Raw genomic sequence first — 21,166 nt, forward strand, 5'->3', positions numbered from 1 at the left:
GGAATGTAGGATACAAAAATGAATAGTACACACTCCCTGTTCATAAGGAATTCACAGAATAGTAAATAAGATCAACAATTAAAGAGAGAATTTCAAAATAATGTACCAAGAGCTGTCACCAAAACGAATACAAGAAGCTTTAGAAACACAGAGGATCCTGGCGCTATTAAGAAAGGCATTTGGAGGGTGATGTTTGAGCTGGATCTTGAAATATGTATGGGTTGTTTGCCCAAACACCTTACTAGTGGAAGTAGCAACATAAGAAACACCAGAAATGGGTTCATCACTCATAGCACAGTGGTTAGGCGCCAGCCACAGACATGGAGGGTGGCAGTTTCAAGGCCCACCCTGGCCTGCTAAACAACAATGAAAACTGTAACAAAAAATAGCCAGGCGTTGTGGTGGGTGACTGTAGTTCCAGTTACTTGGGAAGCTGAGGCAAGAGAATAGCTTAAACCCAAGAGTTTGAGGTTGCTGTGAGCTGTGATGCCATGGCACTCTACCAAAGGCAATATAGTAAGACTCTGTCTCAAAAAAAAAAAAAAAAGAACCAGAAATGAGAGAGGTTTCTAAGTAATAGAACTTTGCCTATGATGCTCCCTCTCTTTCCAGATTCTGTCTTTTCCACTCCCATCAATTAACTCCTATTCCTCTTCATGATCTCAGCCGAAACGTCATTTCCTTGGGGACGCCTTCACTGCACTCCCTGAGTAGATCAAATCGTTCTATTCTGTACTCTAATAACATCATGTGCTTTTCCTCCTCTTATCAGAGTTGAAATTGGTTGATTAGATGTGTGATTATTTGATTAAAGCCTGTCTCTTCACTAGAATATAGATCTAGAGAAGTAGGGGCTGTGACTCTTTTGATGCATTGGTGTATCTTCTCCTTAGCACATTGTGTAACACAGAGTAAGCATTAAATAAATAGGGTTGAAAGAGGATGGAAGGAAGGAAGGAGGAAGGAAGGAAGGAAGAGAAGGAGGAAGGAAGGAAAGAAAGGAAGGAAGGAAGGGAAGGAAGGAAGGGAAGGAGGAAGGAAGGAAGGGAAGGAGGAAGGAAGGAAAGGAAGGAAGGAAGGGAAGGAGGAAGGAAGGAAGGAAGGAAGGACGGACCTTTAGGAAAGTGCACATGGAGAGAGTAGCTAGTGATGAGACTGGTGATTTCTTTCATGCTCCAAATAAAAAGAACCACCTTCATTCATTTTCTTTTCTTCTTCCCCAGCTACTCCTTTACCAAGCTCATTTCTTTCATTGCAAGGAAGGGATAATTCTCCTTTATCAGTCTGTTCATATATTATATAAGAAAGGACATAAAGAACGTAGCCCCCAGGCAGACCTCCTGACACACAGAGAAAAGGAAAGGGGTTACCTTTGTTTGTTTTTTGTGTGTGCCCCTCTGTTCCGATATGAATATAATAATGTGTTCTTATGGAAGTCACACAGTGGAGTCACACCTGAGCTCACAGCCGTGCACAGGCACACACCTAAGCTAAGCTCTTATCTATTCTTAGCTGTCTCGCTATGATCTTTTTAAGACTCTAATAAGACAGGAGGAAATGGAATCTGGCATTATGTTGGGAACGCAATGGCTCTGGGAATGAGAATTTGGAACAGAGATGCAGCCACTGGGGGTGCTACGTAAGATGAACTCCTTGTGAGCTTGGAGCTCTCCAGAGTAGTTGGAAGGGGAGATCACTGGATCGCAGGTGGTGTGTTGGGATGACGGTTTTAAACAAACGCCATCATCTTCTTTCCCATCAATGAGCCACTGGGTGTTAGGGACCCTCTGCACCCCGCTAAGCAGAGTGGTTTTTACTTTGATCTGTTCTCTACATTGTATGTGATGAGGTGGGGGAGAGGAATAGGTTCATTCCTTTGAGAAATCAGTAGACTGTCCTAGGCTCTTGTTTCACGAGTGGGAGTACTGAGGCCCAGAGAAGATAATTCACTTAACTAAAATCACCAAGTCACCACCCAGTTGGCTGAGGTTTGGAGGACGAAAACACAGGCGTTCTAAATCCCTGCCAACTGCTCTTCCACCAGGCCACTACAATTTCATTCCACTTGACAAGCATTGCTAAGGACCAAAGCTGCACACTGCACTAAGCTAAGTGATCGAGAGGCAAAGACAAACCAGACATTGCCTGTATCTTTGAAGAGTTCACGGTTTTACACAAGCTACAGAAAAGTAAACAGGCCACGGCTACTCCATGCTGATTGTCGGGAGGGGGAAATACAAATGGGAGAGGAGTTACGAGACTCCTGGATTTTTCCTGAGATGGCTCCGGGTTCAGATCTGAAATGACTTGACTCTATCCTTTCCCTCATCTTTGGAGCACCAAAGGGGTGGATGAGGACAGAGAAGAAAAGAAATAAATCAGCATATGCTAGAACAGCCTAGAGAGAGAAGTTAAAAAAAAAAGCAAAAACATATGGCAGCTTGGATTTAAGTCACTCTCCTGACTCTGCCAGTGTGATTTTGGCCAAATTTGTCTCACTGAGACTTGGGGTCTTGGTCTGTAGGGTAACAATGCCTACCTCACATGTTTGGAGAGCCAAAGGAGAAAACAGACTGGAAAGCGTGTGACAGTATGCACATCTGTGTCCTCTGTTAGAGCGAGCCCAGCATTGTAAACAGATGATGTGTCAAATTCCTATGAATTCTTACATGTTATCTTTATAACTCTTGGGCAGTTTATATTGAGCTTTCTAATATGTATATTCGAATATAAGGTATCCATAAAGTTTATGTGCAATTTAATTGCCCTCGGACTTTATGAACACCTGGCATTTTTTGATGTTTTTAACTGCCTCCTATTAGGAAATGTAAGGGAAAGAAGTCTCACTTTTTTTTTTTTTATCATTTCTCCATGTAAAACGAGCCCTGTATTCATAAGATATAAGTGCTCTTTCCTTTGCACCTGTGCGTTGCAAGAGTACATCTCTCAGCATAACCGCACTCTAGTTGGGAAAAATTTGGCTCCACGAGAGTCTGTATACATGGTAGATGTGGTACCTTTTCCGAGGGGGGTGCTGGCATTTGAAGATGGACAGGCTGACTGCCGGGGTGTGTGAGAAGATGAGACACCTGAACGACCACAGAGGCCTCAGTGAAGGGGGGCAGCCCACTCACTCCCTCACCCCAGGCGGCTACGGAGGCCTCATTGCCTGCTTCTCTCTCCCCTTATAGCCCTTCATGGGAGACAATTACTGTGATGCCATCAACAACCGAGCGTTCTGCAACTACGATGGTGGGGATTGCTGCACCTCCACAGTGAAGACCAAAAAGGTAGGCTGGTGTGTGTCCCGGGCAGCGCCTCCTCCTGGCCAGAATCGCTCCTACATGCTGGACCACCCATTGTCCAGGCTCTGCCAGCACTCTATCTCCAAGCTTTATTGTGTTGTGTCTTTAAGCTTAGACTCGGGTATGGAGGCAGATAAATAAAGGTGCAATAAGTACTTTTAGAAGAGGAAGGACATGGTGTTGTGAGGGCCTAGCTGAAGGTTCAGAAAAGGGGCTGCTGGAACCTGAGGGCTAAGGGGAAGGGGCAGGGCCAGGGAAGTACTGTTGGGGCAGAAAACTGGTATGTAAAATTCTAGAGAGAATACATATTTGGGGGGAGGGAATGGATGAAGCCTAGGAGGAAAGAGAAAATTGGACATTCCCTATAAGGTCAAGTATGACCTTAGGAAATTTTACAATCTATTTGGTTTTTCTTAGAAAATAGAAATAAGGGAGGGTGATGATGTGGTCATGATTTTCTTTCTTTGCGTGTTAAGATACACATAGGGGTTTTCAAATACATAGGGAAAAATGGAAGCATTCAAATGAGATGCATATCACCCAGTCCAAGAAAGTGGCCACCTACCATTTCCCCCAAAGTAGAGCTGAGACCAGAGTTTGGGGCTACAGCCACATGTGGGGAGAGAGGAGATAAACCTGGCCAACCTACATGGGGAAAAGCTCTCGTATCTCTTAATGAATGAGTTAATAGGAAACTGTTTCTATTTTTATACTCATCTGAGCTGAAAGATCATGTGATCTCAAAGATCATTTAAAGTAATCTCTCATTTTAAGGAAGGCAAAACAGAGTTTCTGAGACAGAAAAAGCAAAGAATCACAGTCAGTCATCGTTAAAGAGCCCCCTATGCTTATGTGGCCCAAACTTTTCATTTTACTGATGGGGAACTAAGGACCATAAGGGAGAAATGATTTGGCCCAGGTGGCAGAGCGAGTGATAGAGAGAGGGGTTCCTGGCTTCCAGTCCAGGTCCTTTTATATTACAACGTCTGTAAGTGAGTTGGTTCCTTCAAGAAGGATGTTCTAACCTAGAATGTGGGGCTGAATGGGGCAAGACCCAAGGAGGAGACCATTACCAAATCTTCTGGGTGACAAGTAGGGTTGCTGAGGCCGTCTGGGATCATTCAGTCCCATCTGGGTAACATTTTTCAACATGCCTACCCTGTTTTTTGGTTTTGGGTTGGGTTTTTGATAAAACACTGAAAGACAACATTTTCTGGTTAAGAGAATAACATTCATTTTCTGTTAAAAAATTGTGCTGTTTTACACAATTATGAAATAATACATATTTTAACCTTTGGAAAAATCCAGAAAGAAGAAACAAAAAAAAAAAAATTCACTTCTTTGCCTTACAGCCCAAAGATAACCATTGCTTTCTTTTTGGTGTATTTTATTCTGTGTACTTTGTTAAGTGTGAGGTAGATGTGTCTATGTAACGTGACTGCATTTCCAGGTTGAGATCTTGTTCTGCTTGGTTTTATTTACTCAGCAAAGGAAACAGTATACAAAGGAATTCTCTGATGTTCGTAGAAACTTGTCACCTCTCTTTGTGCTGTATTATGGTTTATTATCTGGTTGGGAGGTACAATAGTGCACACGACCTTCACCTCGACTCTTACTTTTAGCTTTTGGATTATTTCTGTTTCGTATAATTGTAAATAATGATGTTAATGGATATCATCACCCTTAATCTTATAATAGCTCTAGTTACCCCTTTATAGCGTAAGTGTACTTAAGATTCTCAATGCCTGTTTCCTAACAAATCCAGGCTACAAAACTATTTCAATCCATTGAAACAGGCCAATTTTTAAGTGAATGGACAAAGAGGTTTTTGTTTTAAATAGAAATTTTTGTAGAGTTAAGACACCATTGGGCACTATCAGTTGGATAAATAACAGTTCTAATAATAATCATTTCTCTACCTACTGTAACTTACGTACTAAAACATGAGAAAACTTTAGAGGCTGGGCACAGTTGCTCACGCCTTTCATCTGGTACAGACATTTCTTTGGGTGGAGGGAGCTTGGCTGTCTGTAATCTGTAAACTGTCCAAAAGGAAAAAAACAATGGCTGAAGGTAGGAGATCTTTTTAGCATGAAAAGCCCAAACTACATTTATAATTTGGGTGGACAATAATAATAATACTACTAAATAAAGGCTGGGAACACACTCAGAACTAACTGATTCTGAGTTCAGAGGTCCCAGAGGAGAAGAGGCAGTGCTTATCTCAGGGCCTGGTAGTCTGAAATTGCTGCAGTAGAACCCAGTGCAGGGACAGAGTCTTAAAACAGTGACTTGCTTACTTACACATGTATACACTAAAGTTACTAGGGTACTTTGGGATCCACACCTGAGCCTTCATGTCATGAGTTCATATTGCTACCATGCACTCTGTAGAAAGAGTAAGCCACTTAAAGAAGTCCCACTCCAAAAAGGTTTTTTTTGAAATAGAGTTTTACTCTGTTGCCCTCAGTAGAGAGCTGTGGCCTCACAGCTCGGCTCGCAGCAACCTCACACTCTTGGGCTCAAGCAATTCTTTTGCCTCAGCCTCCTGAATAGCTGGGACTAAAGGCACCCACCACAGCGCAATTATGCCTTTAATTTACCTGTGTGGAGAGACAATGAAGAAAAAGTGTAGCACCTGTGGAGAATGGTGTGCAGGCCAGGGAGAGCTCCCCTGAGGAAGTGGCACGTCCGCTGAGTCTCAAAGAAGGAGAAAGGGACTTAGCGGTCACAGCACATACTGGTTGGGAAAAGAAGGGAGAGGACCTGTTAGAGCTGTATTTGCCGGACCTGTTAGAGCTGTATTTGACACATGGATTAGAGTAAAGGCCTCCCTTGTGGCAGATATGACTTTGCCTTAGTTATTTTGATTGTTCACGGGTGTTTGAGGCTTTTCAAAGGGGAGATTCCTGGAGATTCCAACAATTTTCATGTCCCACTTTAACTTTTTTTTTTGAGACAGAGTCTCACTTTGGTGCCTAGGGTAGAATTCCATGGTGTCATAGCTCACCGTAACCTTAAATTCCTGGGCTCAAGCAATCTTCTTGCCTCAGCCTCCCAAGGAGCTGGGACTACAGGTGTGCACCACTACTACCTGGCTCATTTTTCTAATTTTAGTAGAGATGGGGTGTTGCTCTTGCTCAGGCTGGTCTCAAAATCCTGAGCTCAAGCAATCCTCCCACTTTGGCTTCCCAGAGTACTAGATTATAGGTGTGAGCCACCCCGCCTGGCTCCACTTCAACTTTTAAATAAACTCCAATTTCTTGAAACATTTATCCTTTGTTGGACAAATGCTTTCTGCAGTAGACTAGTTTACACATGGTAAAAGATGGAGAAAATAAATAATAACATAACATGCCATGCAATGTCCACTCTGCTGGACACTTGGCTTCTGTGGTCCTCTTTAATCCTCATGTCAACCCTGACAGGTTTCTGCTATTGTCCTCATCACACAGACAAACCAGTTCAGACTCAGAGTACTTCAGAGACTTGCCCAAGTTCACTTGGCTAGTGAGTGGTGAAGCTCCAATCAGAACCCAGTTCTGTCTGACTCACAAGACCCCCTTCTTTGTCCTGCCCAAGGCTGAGTCTCACAAGAGAACAGCAGTAGGGAAGGCCTGTGTCCTTGGTGCACCTGGGCACGACCCTTCCAGTTCTAGTTGGAGACATTTCACCATGAGTCCAGACTGCCAGGGAATCTTGGATGTGGGACCCCTCCCTTGGCAAAGAGGAAAGCAGCTTTTCCCAGCAGCAGAGACAGGGCGGGAGTAGGTAGGGCTTCCAGCCTTGCCCATTGTCCCAGACATCCTAGGAAGCTCAGACAGGAGTTTCCTCTGGGTGTCCACAGGGCAGAAGAAAGTTCTGGTTTCTATTTTCAGCTTCCCAACTAAGAAGGCTCTTAATGCAGGAGAGGGGCTTCCTTCTTCTCATCCCCCAACTCCTGCCTATTGGACCTGTTTAGCTCCCATCTGTGCCCTTGACCCTAGTGCTACATCATGGGAATTTTTTTTTCCCTGAAGCCCCCAGGCTGGTACTCAGAAACTGAGTCGCAGGCAGATATGCTTCAGGCACTTCCCTAAATCACAAAGATTCTATTAATTGAGCACTTAACTTTATGCTGGGCTATGGCTGGGGTCTCTAGGTGTATTATCTCACTTAGACCTCAAAACAGTACAGCAAAGTAGAGAATCAAAGCTCAGAACTTGGAATAATTTGTACAAGTTGACAGAGCTGTATATAAGATTTAGCATGTCCTAACTACAAAAAAATTATGATAGTTAAGATTTATTGAGAGCTTATTGTTTGCCAAGCATCACGTTCACTGCTTTTTTTTTTTTTTCACATGTCGTATCAGCACAACTGCCCTGTTGTGTTCACTTCTTGTCCTCATTTTATAGACGATGAGACTGTGCCTGGAAGGGTTGTGGTCCCACAGCCAGTAAGTAGCAGAGCTGAGATGCAAACTAGCAAGTTTAAACCCCCTGGCACCTGCCTCTAACCCTTCTGAACACCTTGCTGCAAGGACATTGCATCTTACCCCCACCCCCCTCCTTTGAGAGTCAGCTTCTAGTTTTGTGGACCTCCTGGAATGGAGCTCTTGGTACGAAGGCCAGGCCCATGGTTAAGCTTCAGCACCTTCTCCCAGACTTCTTTCTTGCCAGCCTTCCCCCTAAGCCTCTTCCTGGTCCCTGAGCTGGGGCCTCCCAGTCCCTTGGCCCAGCCTGGTGCCTGTCTGCCTCCTTCATCTTTCCTCCCTTTATTTGTCTGTACAGTCACCAACTATTCTCCACATCTGTCTTGTGGGGTGACCTGGGCCCTGCTGGCACGACAAAGAGCTAGACAGTGCAGGAAACTCTGTGTGACGGGTTGTCCAGTTTCCCACCCAGACACCTGCCTGCAGTGTGAGGCAGGCAGGAAGGGGTAGGACTCACCTTCTCAGGATGTCAGTTTATTATTTTCCTGTCGGAGCCTTGAAGAGCCCCAGACACAAGGCAGATTTCCAGAACAGTCACTCCAATGATTTTGCTTCATAACAACAGCAACAAAATTGGTTCATAACTGGAATCATTCTAAGTGAGCATGTGTTGGGGGTGTGAAGGAGGAAGGGGAAACCACTTTAACATATTCAGCCTACTGAAGCTTTCTCAGGTGTGTTAGCCTAGAACGTGAGTTGTGGTTGTGTTTTAGGCGGCTGCTGATAAACTGGTTCTGGAAGATGTTGAGGAGTTGGTGTGTTGTCCCCCATCTGTGACTTGTTTGCTCTGAGACCTTGGGAAGGCCAGACTTTTCATGGGTTTTTCCTCTTGATATTTAGACTGGATTCCTGTCCAAGTGCTTAGTATAACAAGGCTTTCTAAGGTGTGTCTAAGGACTTTTCCCATGGCCTTCTGGGTGAGATAGTCTTCAAGTGGAAACATGAATACTAGTTAGGACTGAGACTCGTAGAGACTAAGGAGAGGTTAATTCCAGCACCGCATCTCAGCACACAATGGCATACCCAATTGCCTGATATTTATTTGCTATTCTGGAAACCCTACGTAAGTGAGAACATGGTTTCTTAGCACAGGATGTTAGACCCAACTTGTAGGATATTGCTCTAAGGAGGTTAGTAACACTGTAAGATATGGGAAGATAATCAAAATAATCAGATGGAATGCAGCCTTCTTAGTAGAGTGTCAATAGCCTTTGTGGACAAGATGGTGGGCTGCTGGCATGGGGACGTACATCAGAGATCAGGGTCTATTCTTGACCCAACAGCCAAAATCAAGTCAGATCATATCACATCTCTATATGAAGCCATATGGTGCCTCCCCATTTTATTCAAATAAAAACTAAGTCTTCCCAATGGCCTGTGAGGCCCCATGAGCTTTGTCCACTCCCGTCACCTCTCTGACCCTGCCCCCACCCTTACTCACACCCTCTGAACTCCTTGCTGTCTCTTGCATAAGCTGGGCACCCTCCTACCTTGCAGCCTTTGTCAGTGGCTATTCCTTTGGCCAAGAGCACCCCTCTCTATTCTTCCTCGTGCCTCACTCCTTCACCTCTTCAAGTGCTCATCCAAGTGTCATGTTCTCAATGAGCCCCATGCTGACCGCCACCCCACAGCACCCCAGCACCCCCATGCCCACTTGCCTCGCACTTTTCTCTTCCTTCCTGAACATTGATCACCTTGGCACACACTGGATGCACTATTTATCCTCAGACAGTCCCTACGCTTCTTGAATGTGTATCTCTTTTGTTATTGATGTTCTAAGTTCCACTGTACCTCGTTCTTTCCTGCCCAATCATAGGTACTCAACATCTACAAATAAGTAGTTGCTGAGTGAGTGAATGTAACATAGTGCAGGCTGTGTGACAGATACTGTGCTAGGCCAGGGGTCAGGAGAGAGGTGAACCTGGCCCCAGCTGCACCAAGCGCATGTCTTATGGATGAGTGGCCAGACATGTAGAAGCCTAGTAAGGACTCATGCAGACATAGCAAATAAGGAGGACTGGCAGGGTTTACTAGGAGAGGTGACACCAAGGGTGAGACATCAAGGTTCCAGAAGGTCTTACCCAGGTATAAGAAGGAGGGAGGACCACTAACAGACGTGGGAGAGAGGAAAGTTTTTCTGGCATACAGAACAGGCTGTGCTAAGGCCCTCACATCAGGGAGAGTATTAAGGAAATTATAATTCCCCAAGTATGGCCAGAGCACAGTGAGGGAAGGAAAAAGTCTGAGCCTTGAGGGGTGAGCAAGCCGTTTATGACCCAAGCCAGAGAGTACGAACTTTATGCACAGAGTCATGGGGGTGCCCGAGGAGGATTGAAACACTTGAGCCAGTCCGGAGGATGCTAGAAAGCTTCCTGAAAGAGCGGCTTTGTCTGCTTAACTAGAGGATGAGAAAGAGATAGCAGGCAGGTGGCTAAGCAGACTGGACAAACTGTCATGTGCAACAATCACTGGCCTTCTGGAGCATTATGATTCTCACCACCGCCCCCATCTGAAGTACAGCCTTCGGTGGATGAAGGACATACTCGTGCTACCTTGTTCCTATGATGGAATCTGACCCGTATGTCCCCAGAAGTTATCAGCCCCATCCCCACTATCAACCTCATCATCAAGACCAGCAGCAGCATCAGTGTCACCATCACCATCACCACCACCATCTTCAAATTTTTTGACCACACTTCCACTGTGCTAAGTGCTTTACTTCAGTTTTATAATTTATCCAAAATTCTTCAGTGTGGTAGGATTGTCGTCATCTCCATTTTACAGATAGAGAAACTGAAGCCCAGAAAAGGGAAGTAACTTGCCTGATAGACTAAGTCACAACAGGGTGAGGACTCAAGCCAAGGCCTTTTCTTACCTGGCCAGGACTTTCCTCCAATCCATCTACAGTTTCTCCACTGTATCCTGCCTTTATCCACAGGACCACTTTATCTGCCTTTAAACAAGACTTTTGTTTAAAGCCTCTGTGTCCTGTTTGTCTTCCTATCTCTGAGAAACATACAAAGGAACTCTCACACCTGACATCACACCTGTATCTACTTGGTCTCATTAACTCTTTCCCCCAATGCTATGAAGACCTGAGACTCAGCAGGTGATGTGACATCCCCAAGGTTCCGTAGCCAGCAGGTGGCAGAGTCAAGGCTTTCTGACCATCAGCATGGCCAGCTTCTAATTTCCACACCACCGCCTCCACTCTTTGCTTGTGACCTCCCTGTAGAGTCAGACCCAGCCCCTGCTTGTCTCCCAGCCCCAGGCCCTGGACCTGAAACCCAGGCCTTGTGGTATACCTGCCTGAGCCATGTCCCCTGAAGCACTCAGCACTCATGGTTGGAATTGCCAACCTGGGCAACTCAGCCAAGGGGGGAAACCTCTGTGCCTGAACACCTTTGGAGAAAAAGAGGAGAGAATCCTGGCCCTTGGGCATTGGCCTGGCTTCTTAACAGAATCCCAGAGAGGATGGGTGAGCCTCTTATGGGACAGCCTGGCCACAAGATACTGGGAATCCCCAAATGTAAACTGGTCAACTTGGAGTTTACCCTGTGGATGATAGGTTTTCCTGGGAGGCCATCTGGGGGAGAAGGTGGGAAGCTGTTTAGAGAGTCGGGGAATCTGAGCATCAGGCTCAGAGCTCTGATTTTATCAGGATGTGGTTTCTCTCTCCATGCCTCTGTTTCTTCCTTTGCAAAGAGAGGACAGTGACTGTTGCCCATCCTTCCTGCTGGGGGCTGGGGCTAAGGAGTGGTTACAACCATGGAGGCATGTCCCAGGCCACCTACTGGCCTAGTGACTCACCTCTATGCATCTTAGTTTCCTCTAAGATGTAAAATAGGGATAGTAAGAACAGCTGCCTTATTAGGGTTGCTGGAAAGAGTGAGATAATGCACATTGCGTTTTAGCTTGGTGCCAGGCACATCATAAGAGGTAAAAGCAACTGGCTGTTAAAAAGACAAAACAGCAGTCAGTCTTGCCAGGTTGGGAAGAAAATGCCTTCTTTTGACTCTCACTTGCTGAAAAACTCAATGACTACAATGGGGTTTACAGTCATGCATCATGGACTTACTGACTGGTGCTGGATGGGGTCTGGGGTGAGGTTGTTTGGCCTTAATTGTGAAGCCTCCCCTGCAAATTGGGTGTCTCATACTGGTAGCCTCACAAGGCTGTGAAGAGTCAACGAGCTGGCACATACAAATTACCCAGCATGTGCAAAGCTCTGGGGAATGACTTCCCTATGTGCACAGTAAACACACTGGTTGAACCTGCATGGACAGCTTCAAAATACTGTCTCCAAAATACTTCTGTGTGGTAGGACAGAGCCCACCTGAGTCTTTTTCAGGTAAGACCTAGGAATACCTGGGAATTTCCATTGTTCTCTTTTCAACTTTAGATCTGTGATCAATGAGGAAGCTTGTGATAAGAGGAGACCCTAAGGCAGGCTCTGAACAGGCATGGGGCAATAGGAAGGAACAGGACGCTGTGTACCTGCATGGGGCTGGCTTACATGATGAAATGACATGATTTCATCGACTCTTAACTAAAATGCTGTGAGGTCTTGATAAAGGCATCTGTCTTGCAGATAGGGGAGGTGAGGTCTACAGGGTGCCAAGGACTTGCTGGAAGTCATGCAGTCCTTGTGTGGCACCCACAACTGACTCCCAAATTTCTGGTGAGCTCACAGTAAATTCAGCTGCACTGACAAGCATGTGGCAGGGACAGGGAGGCTCTGGGTCTGCCTCCTGAGATCAAACCTTCTAGACTGTGTGTTCTGATTGGATTTCCTTCTGTCTGGAACACCGTTTCCAGACATGTTTATTTGGGAAGTGCTAGAACTGCCTGGACTAGCCTGGGGAGGGAAGAGAATGTTGACAGCCTTCTAGCACAGCCAGAGGGGGTGGATCAGCCTGAGGTGCTCACTGGTGGCACAGCCCTGCCAGCTGATAATTTTGGAGAAGCTAATGGAACCAGAGGGGACAGAAAGGGGATCATGAAAGATGGGTTTTATGGACAATGTCTACATTTCTAATTCCTTTCTGGCCAGAGCTCTGCTTTCTACCTTTGAAGAGGTATTAGCCAGATGGGAAGTGAGAAGCCATGAAGACCAACTCTTATAGATATAAATAGGGAAACTGAAGCCCAGAGAAGGGAAGTAACTTGTATAAAGTCACCCAGCAAGTGAGTGCAAGAGCAGAGGATTCCTGACTTATATTCTGCCTGCATGTCCATTGTTCTTACTTATCCATTCTTGGGTCCCTAGGGGGCCTATTATATGGTACATGAAGACTCCGTTCAACAACAAACATGGCCCCTGTCAGACTGAGCTGACACACAGGTGAAGAAGTAATTCAATACAGTACAAGTATAAAAATAGGATGCCATGATGTAGTATGGAACTGATGGTGCCGACTTTGGCCAGGCCAATGAGACAGGAGGTGATGTTTGAGTTAAGACCTGAAGAATGAAAAGGAGAGGCCAGGAAAGAGCAGTCAAGGTGGAAGAACATGAATGGCTAAAGGCTTTAAAAGTAGGAAAACACTTGGAGTATATGAGGAACCAATAAACAAACAAGCCACAGGGAGCAAGGGGAAGAAGACAGCCAGGTGAGGTCTGAGTATTGTGTAGACACCAGATCATGAGCGGCCTTGAACATGCAGTAAGGTCATTGGATTCTATTCTAAGAGATAGAATTGTTGCACATTTACCTGTGTGAGGTGTGACAGGAAGTACAGAAGATAAAACAGACATGAAGTGGTCCCTAATGGGTCTTAGAGCTCAATGGGAAAGAATTGCAGAGGGAATTACAGAGAAGACATTAGCGGTAACTGGATCATTTTAATGACAGCATGTCGGCAAAGGAAGGAGAGGGGGCTGGATGATGGAATGGGGGAGCTCAGGACAGAAAGGTCGGCCAAGTCGCGGAGGTGGGAGAAAGGAGACAACAGGCAGGAATGATGGTGAAATGTGAGTCAGTGAGAAATTTGATTCAGCACGTACATATTCAACACTGAGCCATCTCGCAGGTGATGGGCCATGTGCTGGCCTCTTGTATGTCCTCATAACCATATGAAATACAGTATATTTTTAGAATCCTCCTTTTATAGATGTAGAAACGCAGGGTCATGACAGTGAAAGGCTTTTCTCTAAATCATTCCACAAGTATGTAGCAAGTAAGCACCTCTGTTCAGACCTTTGACTCCCACGATGGTCCTCAGATCCTCTCCATACTCTACCTGAGGGGTGGGGTTTTGACACAGCTCTGCCCTCAGTTGTCCCATTTGGACTGGAGGCTTTTCTCTCTAGGTCTCTTCTATATCCAACATTCTGTGCTTTTATTAAAGGTTAAAAGGTAATTGTGGTTGTAAAAAGTAAAATTCCGAATTCTATACGGAATGTTCTAGATTTATTCCACAAAGTGATTGAGGTTGGAAACAAAATGTCTTGAACAGAGAACAGTAAGTAGTTATAAGCAGGAAGAGGGGTACTACCTGGGAAAAGGAGCTATGGAAATGCTCACCACGGCATCAAACACCGATGAATGAAAATTGAGAGGAGAAATAAAGAGATGCCCTAGCCACAAATACAAAGAAAGAGTCAGAGTGAGATGGAAAAATGAAAAGCAGCTCTATGGCTTAGGTCCTGCCTAAACAAGAATGAACAGGATTGACCTGGTCCCTGCTCATTGGCCACAGAATTGGTGGGAGGATAGAATCAATCAATCAATCAATAAACAAACAATAAATAAATAAATGAGAGAGAGAGAGACAGTGTGTGCGCATAAGAATTGAGCACTTAGCACATGTCAAGCCCTGTGCTGGGTGTTTTTCATGAGTTATTTCATTCTTCATTGTTCATCACAACCTCAGGAGGTGTGCATGCTTTAATTATTCCCATTTAATAAATGGATTCATTAAGGCTTGGGGAAATTGTCATGTGCTCAAGGTCACCCCTCAAGTAGGTGAGAGAGCTGGGGTTTATACTTAGGTCTTTTCTTTCTGATATTAGATCTTACATTTTAATTTATTGCAATATTTCAGGACTGAGAGACATTGGGAGGGATAGTGGGAAGGAGGAAAGGGGGAAGGGAGGGAGGAAGGGAAGGAGGGGAAAGAGGCAGAGAAGAAAGAAGAGCTAGACAGTGAGACTGACGCTGCAAGTACATGAGAGAGGGATAAAAACAAAGATGCTCCTGGAGACTATGTGAGTACTTGGAGACCCTGCCCGGGCAGGAGGCGAATGAGGTCATTAAATCCATCTGCGCAGATGGGAGACCCTCTGGGGAAAGTGATATGCAAATGTCATGATGCAATGAGGTGAAATCCACTTGCGTTAGTTCAGCCTGGCACTCAAGCAGGGACTGTGCTGTGCTCTTTGGAAAGATAGATCATCTGCTGGATGGGGAAGACACTTGCTCTGTTGGGCTCTTCCTGTCTGTTTCTAGCAAGGAAAGCCAGCCCAAGGACACAGAGTGCATGAAAGGATGGACTGGGAACCTGGCCTCTGGTCCTCTTACTTTTTCTTATAGTAAAATTTGCTTCTGAGGTCCTTTCAGATTTTGTGCAAAACCTCTTTGTGAGCTATTATCTACTCAGGATTTCCAGCCTCCCAGAAGGTGGTCTGAGCTTGACTGAGATAGTGCTTTGGTTTTCATCATTGCCTCCCCAAATCAAAATTACCCATTTGCACAAAGAGTTATGTTTTCTTAAGAGACACCTCCACATCCTTTATTTCACCTGATCATCACAACCATCCTCTATGGTAGGTATTCCATTGTACAATTATATTAACTGACTTTGGTATCGTGCATACCATTTTCCCACTGTGATTTTACTCAGCCCTTCTCATTTAGCGCACACAATGGGTCTTCAGTACACCAGGTCTACAAACAGGAACCTGAGGCTCAGAGAGAAGTAAGAGAAGCTCTAACTTTAAGTGACATCTGTCACTTACTGCTTTGGGCAAATGCTTCTCCCTTTCTGAGCCTCAGTTTCCCCATCAATAAAAGGGTGGTGGTTGTAATATCTATTTTACAGACTCATCAAGAAGATTCGGTGTTTTCCCGTTTGGAAAGTGTTCAGTATATTGCACTGACCTATGGCAAGTGCCGAAGGTATAGCAAATGCTTCTAAAAGTGGAAAACTTCTATGATAATGACCCTGATGCTCCTGATAAAAGTTTTCACAGTGATAGCAAGAAGCAGAGCTATGACTTGAACTTGAATCTTCTGCTCCCACAGTCTGATGATTGTACCCGTGCCCTGTTTTGCTTCTCTGACCAAACCACCTGGTTCATTCCTTCACTCTTTCTCTTTTCAGGTCACTCCCTTCCCAATGTCTTGTGACCTACAAGGTGACTGTGCTTGTCGGGACCCTCAGGCCCAAGAACATAGCCGGAAAGACCTCCGGGGATACAGCCATGGCTAAGGAAAGACAAGGAGTTGTCAAAGAATTCCCAACGCCAGGATCCGCATCCCTTTGGTATTGATTTCACAGTCCGCTGCTCAACAGAATGGCCTCTCCACACCAGGGATCCTTAGCACCCAACCGGTCTGCCTTTAATTTTACCCAGGAAGGACTCACAGTGGGGGCAAATGAACCAAGTCTTGCTATGTTGAATGATGGAATAGAATCCCATCCCAAAGTCTGAGATGGACTGCATAGACAATGTGCAGTCCCAGAGCCTCCTAAAACTCTAACCATTTCTCACACAACCACAGCAAGAAACGTATTCCATATCTAGGAGTGTGCACATCTGTGGTTAGTACACATGCATGCATACACACCCATACAAACATCTGTGCTAGGGAAGTTCTAGAGATTGAGTAGCGAGAAAAGAGAACAAACTCAATCTTTCTATTTCCAAGAAGATCCTATCCTTGGGAGAATGAGAGTTTCAGCAACTGCTAAGACTAAGCAAGCGTTGAGATATCAAGATAGCTCAACCCTGAGGCTCATAATATGTAGGGCTTGCACATTTGTGCAGTCCTTTGGGATCAGAAGTAAATTGGACTGTGATCATCTACCTTCTAGGGAACTAGGACCAGGAAGAGGTAAAGATTCCAAGGTATGCAAAGCCCCCAGTTCTTCCGCTGCCATATGGATTTTACCCCAACTCCATGGTTCGAGGCCCAGCTGGAAATGGCTTAGGATTGCAATGTTAAGGTATTATACCAGCCCCCTGCTTGAGGCTTGAGGTCGTAATATTCCTCTAGGACCCACCTGTTTTCCAAATCTTGCCTTGGGACCACATTTGCTGCTACTTTTCCTGCTGCTCTATCCTATACATTGAGTAACCCAAGATGGTAGAATTAGGATAGGAAAAACCCCACACAACCAAACAGTCTGCCTTAAAAGTGACCCACATTTTCCCACAGCTCCTCACTTCCTAGTCCTTCTGCAAAAGAAAAGTCTTCATGGCCTCAATGGTGAGAATTGAAGTCCCCCCTGGGTGGGCCTCTCATCCTGGAAAGGAGTTGAGGGACTTCAGATGCTAGAACCCTCACTGAGAGTCCAGAATGTCTATGCCAGTGTTAGATTTTGTAATCAAGTAGAACAGTGTTAAATTCTATGATGTTGGAGTCATCCAGAGACAATCAAAACTGCCAGGACTCTTTCGTTATTACCCTTATCCTAGTCTTCTTAGCCCCACGGGCTAGAGTAGGCTTCAGTCCTGAGAACCTTACTGTTGCTCTGAGTAGATATAATTCTGGGACAGAGAGTTATTAATATTTTGGATAAGATCAATAAGACTGTTTTCTAGAGGTCCATCAGAGGGAAGCCAAAGAGTTCCAACCTCAGTACCCAACAAGTCAGACTGTCATCATGTGTTTCATATGGTTTTCCACCTACCCAAACTTCCTTCTACACCTTTGGCTGGGCAGCTTTTCCCTCTCTCTCATATTCAGCCTCCAAGACTAAGAAGGAGATCGCTCAATCTCACATGGCATCCCCACTTCTCTTGGAGTCTCTCTGCCTCTTTTTAGTCCATTATCTTTCCACTTCCTTTGAATTCACATGGGAAGAGATTAATACAGGGTAAGGTAGAAAGAAAGGTTAATTGCAACGTATTTTCTGAAGCCTAGAAATAGGAAGGTCTAGATTAGTCATATCCTGTAAAGATTACTGTGCATCCACTCATCTCACATCTACTGAAGACAACCATTCCAAACAAAGTCTAGCATAGGAATGGCACGTGTGCAGCTCCTGATTCTTGCATCCGATATAGGCATTGTTAATGCATCACAGCCCTTCTTGCTATTGGGACCAAAAATAACTTCAGAAACCATTTTACTGTATCATGCCCAACAGCAATTACCTGGTGATCAAAACCACATGAGAATATATCTGTTGGCCATCCGTGGTTTAAGAAACACATCAAGGTGCTATTTGCATGGGGCCCGTGAAGAAGGATACAGTGGTTAGATAGTGTACATGGCCTGTCCCATATTACACACTCTGAGTTTGAATTCCAGAGGGAGAGGCTGCCACCATTGCCAATGCCAGGCTCCAGTCCTTTATGTTTCTTCCTTACAAAACCATTTTTATGTCCAGGGCATTATTTTTCTGTAATCGTGACAGCCAATCCTTAGGAAAAATAACATTAGGAGAATTCATCCTATTTTATACCTCTTTCCTGTGTTAGAGAACTCTTGCCAACTCTGCAGGCCTTTCCCTGCCCTAGCTGAGGTATCGACCTGTGTGGTGTTAGCTTGAAGGTACAAGCTAAGAAAGGTAACAGTGTCTCTTCTCCCAGTTGCTTAAGTACACTCATAAGTAATACAGAAAGCTTTCAAGACATAAAGAGGAAATTACTAATGATGAGCTTACAGGAACCCCAAAAAGATAAAAACAAAAAACCTTACCAGCTTCCCTTGAAGTCAATCCTCATCCTCTTTCTAACTTCACTATCACTGTTGTCTAGCTCTATACTCTTCAGCTAAGCAAAGATTCCTGGAGGCTGACTTCTATCTCCAGACTCACGTATTGAATTCAGCCCTTCTGAATAAAGACTTGCCCAGCCACTTCAGAAGGATATTAGACAAAGGAGGCTACTTGATGGGTTGCCAGCCTCATGCCCACATATAAGGTGTAATTTACAGGCTCTTCACAAACCTTAGTGGAGGAGGGTCAGTTCTATTTGTGCAATGCACTGATTCCCAGTTCCATTTTGTTTCCTGGAAATAACTCAATGTCTCATCCCTTGGATCATGTCCTGTTTAGGACAGCAGAGTACTCACCAGGAGGCAGATCTGAAGCCCTATTATATATCAGCAGCTCAAGGGCCTTAAATACATCAGGGTTCTGTGCCTGGAAAAGTATTAGCCTGTGAGCACAAAAAAGCAAGAGTTGAGGTGGACAGTGCTCTAAGCCCTGTCTTGGGAAGCCTTTCCAAGCTATAGCCCTATTGTCTGCCCAAAGGACTTGCATTACCCCCAGAAACTGTGCCAACAATCATTTAAGGGAAAGCAGTCCTTGGAGAGTCAGTTTTGGTGGGGGAACTAGGTTGTGAAGGAAGGGAGAGATTAACGGTCATGAATATTAGAGCTTTCAAGACGTAAAGAATGAGCTGCCACCCATGGCTTCAGCATGTTGAGTCACTGCCTAGACAGTTCTCTTGGTCTTATTCCCATCTTGGCCGATACTTAAATACTAGTTGTTGAAAATAATTCTTTAAGACAGATTTCAGCTACCTCCCTTCCAGGTTTGCTTTAACTTGGTTGTAACTGTCAATTTGGTATAGGTCTTACCTGTGTTAGCGAACAAGAAAGAAAAAAGAACAGAAAAGCAAAAGAAAGAGAGAGAGAGAGAGAGAGAGAGAAAGAAAAGGAAGGTCAAGTCAACGGTTTTGAGGTTTTGTGTCTTTTTTTTCTGGAACTACTTCAAGTGGGAAAATAAAAAAGAAAATGATAATGACAACATTGTACAGATAGAGATTAATAGAACCCAAGCAGATTACAAGGGAAAAAATGCATGATTCAAAACTAAGAATTTTTTTAAAAAGACACTATTTTTATGTTTCCTAAGGGAAATATTCTACAGACGAGTAGATAGACACAAGCGTAAAGATTTCCCTAGAAGACATAGAGTGGGATTTTATAACATTGTCTGGTATTTTCTGTACATTGTGGTAGGTCCAGGAAACATGCCATTTTCCCCCTTGATGTTTTATTGTTGTTGTCGGGGACATTTTGTTTGTTTGGTGGCAATCAGTGGTAGTAGGGAGTGGGGAGGGTTGGATATTGGTTGTACCAAATACTGCGGGGACATAATGTGTCATTGTGCTTTTTGCATTATAAATTGTTTATATTTCCCAGTATAGCACTGGGCTTTATAAAGACTGCACTCAGAACCACACTGCACGGTCCAACTTCCTAAGAGGCTGCTACATGCCAGACAGGTAACCCCCCATGAGTTTTGAGAAACAAAACAAACCAAGGAAAAGCAACAAACATAAAAACTAAATGACAAATGAAGAAAAGCCTATTCTTGTCATTTATTCAACTTTTGCCAAATTCCTACCAATCAGTTGCTTTGAAAAAGAAATGCACAATAGCCAAAAAAGGAATTATGTCCCTCGTGTAAACAACCTAGAACTCTTAACTCCAAGCAGCCGTTTGCTCAGTGATCTTGGACAAGTTATCAAATTGTGTCTACATTTGCCTCAGTTTCTCTGGCTGCAAAATGGGGCTAATACTACATACCTACCTCACAGTGGGAGGGCAGGGGATTGTGAGGCCCTGAGGTTTTAAATGGGCTGTGAGGGCCAAAGTTTGGCACAAAGTCCATGGGTTATTTTTTGAGAATGCACAGGCCTGTTGGCCTCTTGAGAAAGACAGGGAGTGTTCATTTGATTTTCAAGGAATAGAGCCAGAGTTTGTGGGTCTTAGTCCACTTGAAGAAAGAGACCTGGATTGGAGAATATTTCATTTTGGGGGTGAATTTGCTTCCAGTCCCCTATTCCAATATTCTGGCCTTTACCGGTTCTTTGATTTTGTTGAAAGCTGATTACTTCTTACAATGCCAAGTCAGTTAACTGTTGATTCAAGACTTCCGGGCCATTTCCAACTTACAGAGGAAGGGAGTTACTAAAATATCCTCTTCAGAAGGCACCTCACTTCTCAGACTTAAAAATTACACTTCAAGTGTTCCATTAAAGGAAGATATGGCATTCTGAGTGCAAACGACATGGGGCTTCTTAAAACTACACACCAGCTGTCAGTGAGGGAAATTTTGAACAATTATTGAATTGCTTTCTTGGGTCTCTATAATCAATAACCTGTCCACAGATATCTATCTATATAAAGATATTATATATAAATATAAATTTACATATATATGCACATGTATATATAGTTGTACATATATGTGTGTATATATAT

The 21,166-nt window shown here is 44.4% G+C and overlaps 1 protein-coding gene across 1 annotated transcript in view; it reads left to right on the forward strand.

The window, feature by feature from the left end:
* PAPPA (pappalysin 1) overlaps positions 1 to 16,211 on the forward strand; it is a 282,674-nt gene extending 266,463 nt beyond the window's left edge. Inside the window, exons 21-22 of the mRNA XM_012802324.1 lie at positions 3,192 to 3,290; positions 16,104 to 16,211. Coding sequence (XP_012657778.1) covers positions 3,192 to 3,290; positions 16,104 to 16,211 — 207 coding nt within the window. The remainder of the gene's footprint in view (positions 1 to 3,191; positions 3,291 to 16,103) is intronic.
* The last annotated feature ends 4,955 nt before the right edge of the window (positions 16,212 to 21,166 follow it).

Source organism: Otolemur garnettii, unplaced genomic scaffold, assembly GCF_000181295.1.
Source record: "Otolemur garnettii isolate 467f Iridium unplaced genomic scaffold, OtoGar3 scaffold00014, whole genome shotgun sequence".
NCBI lineage: Eukaryota > Metazoa > Chordata > Mammalia > Primates > Galagidae > Otolemur > Otolemur garnettii.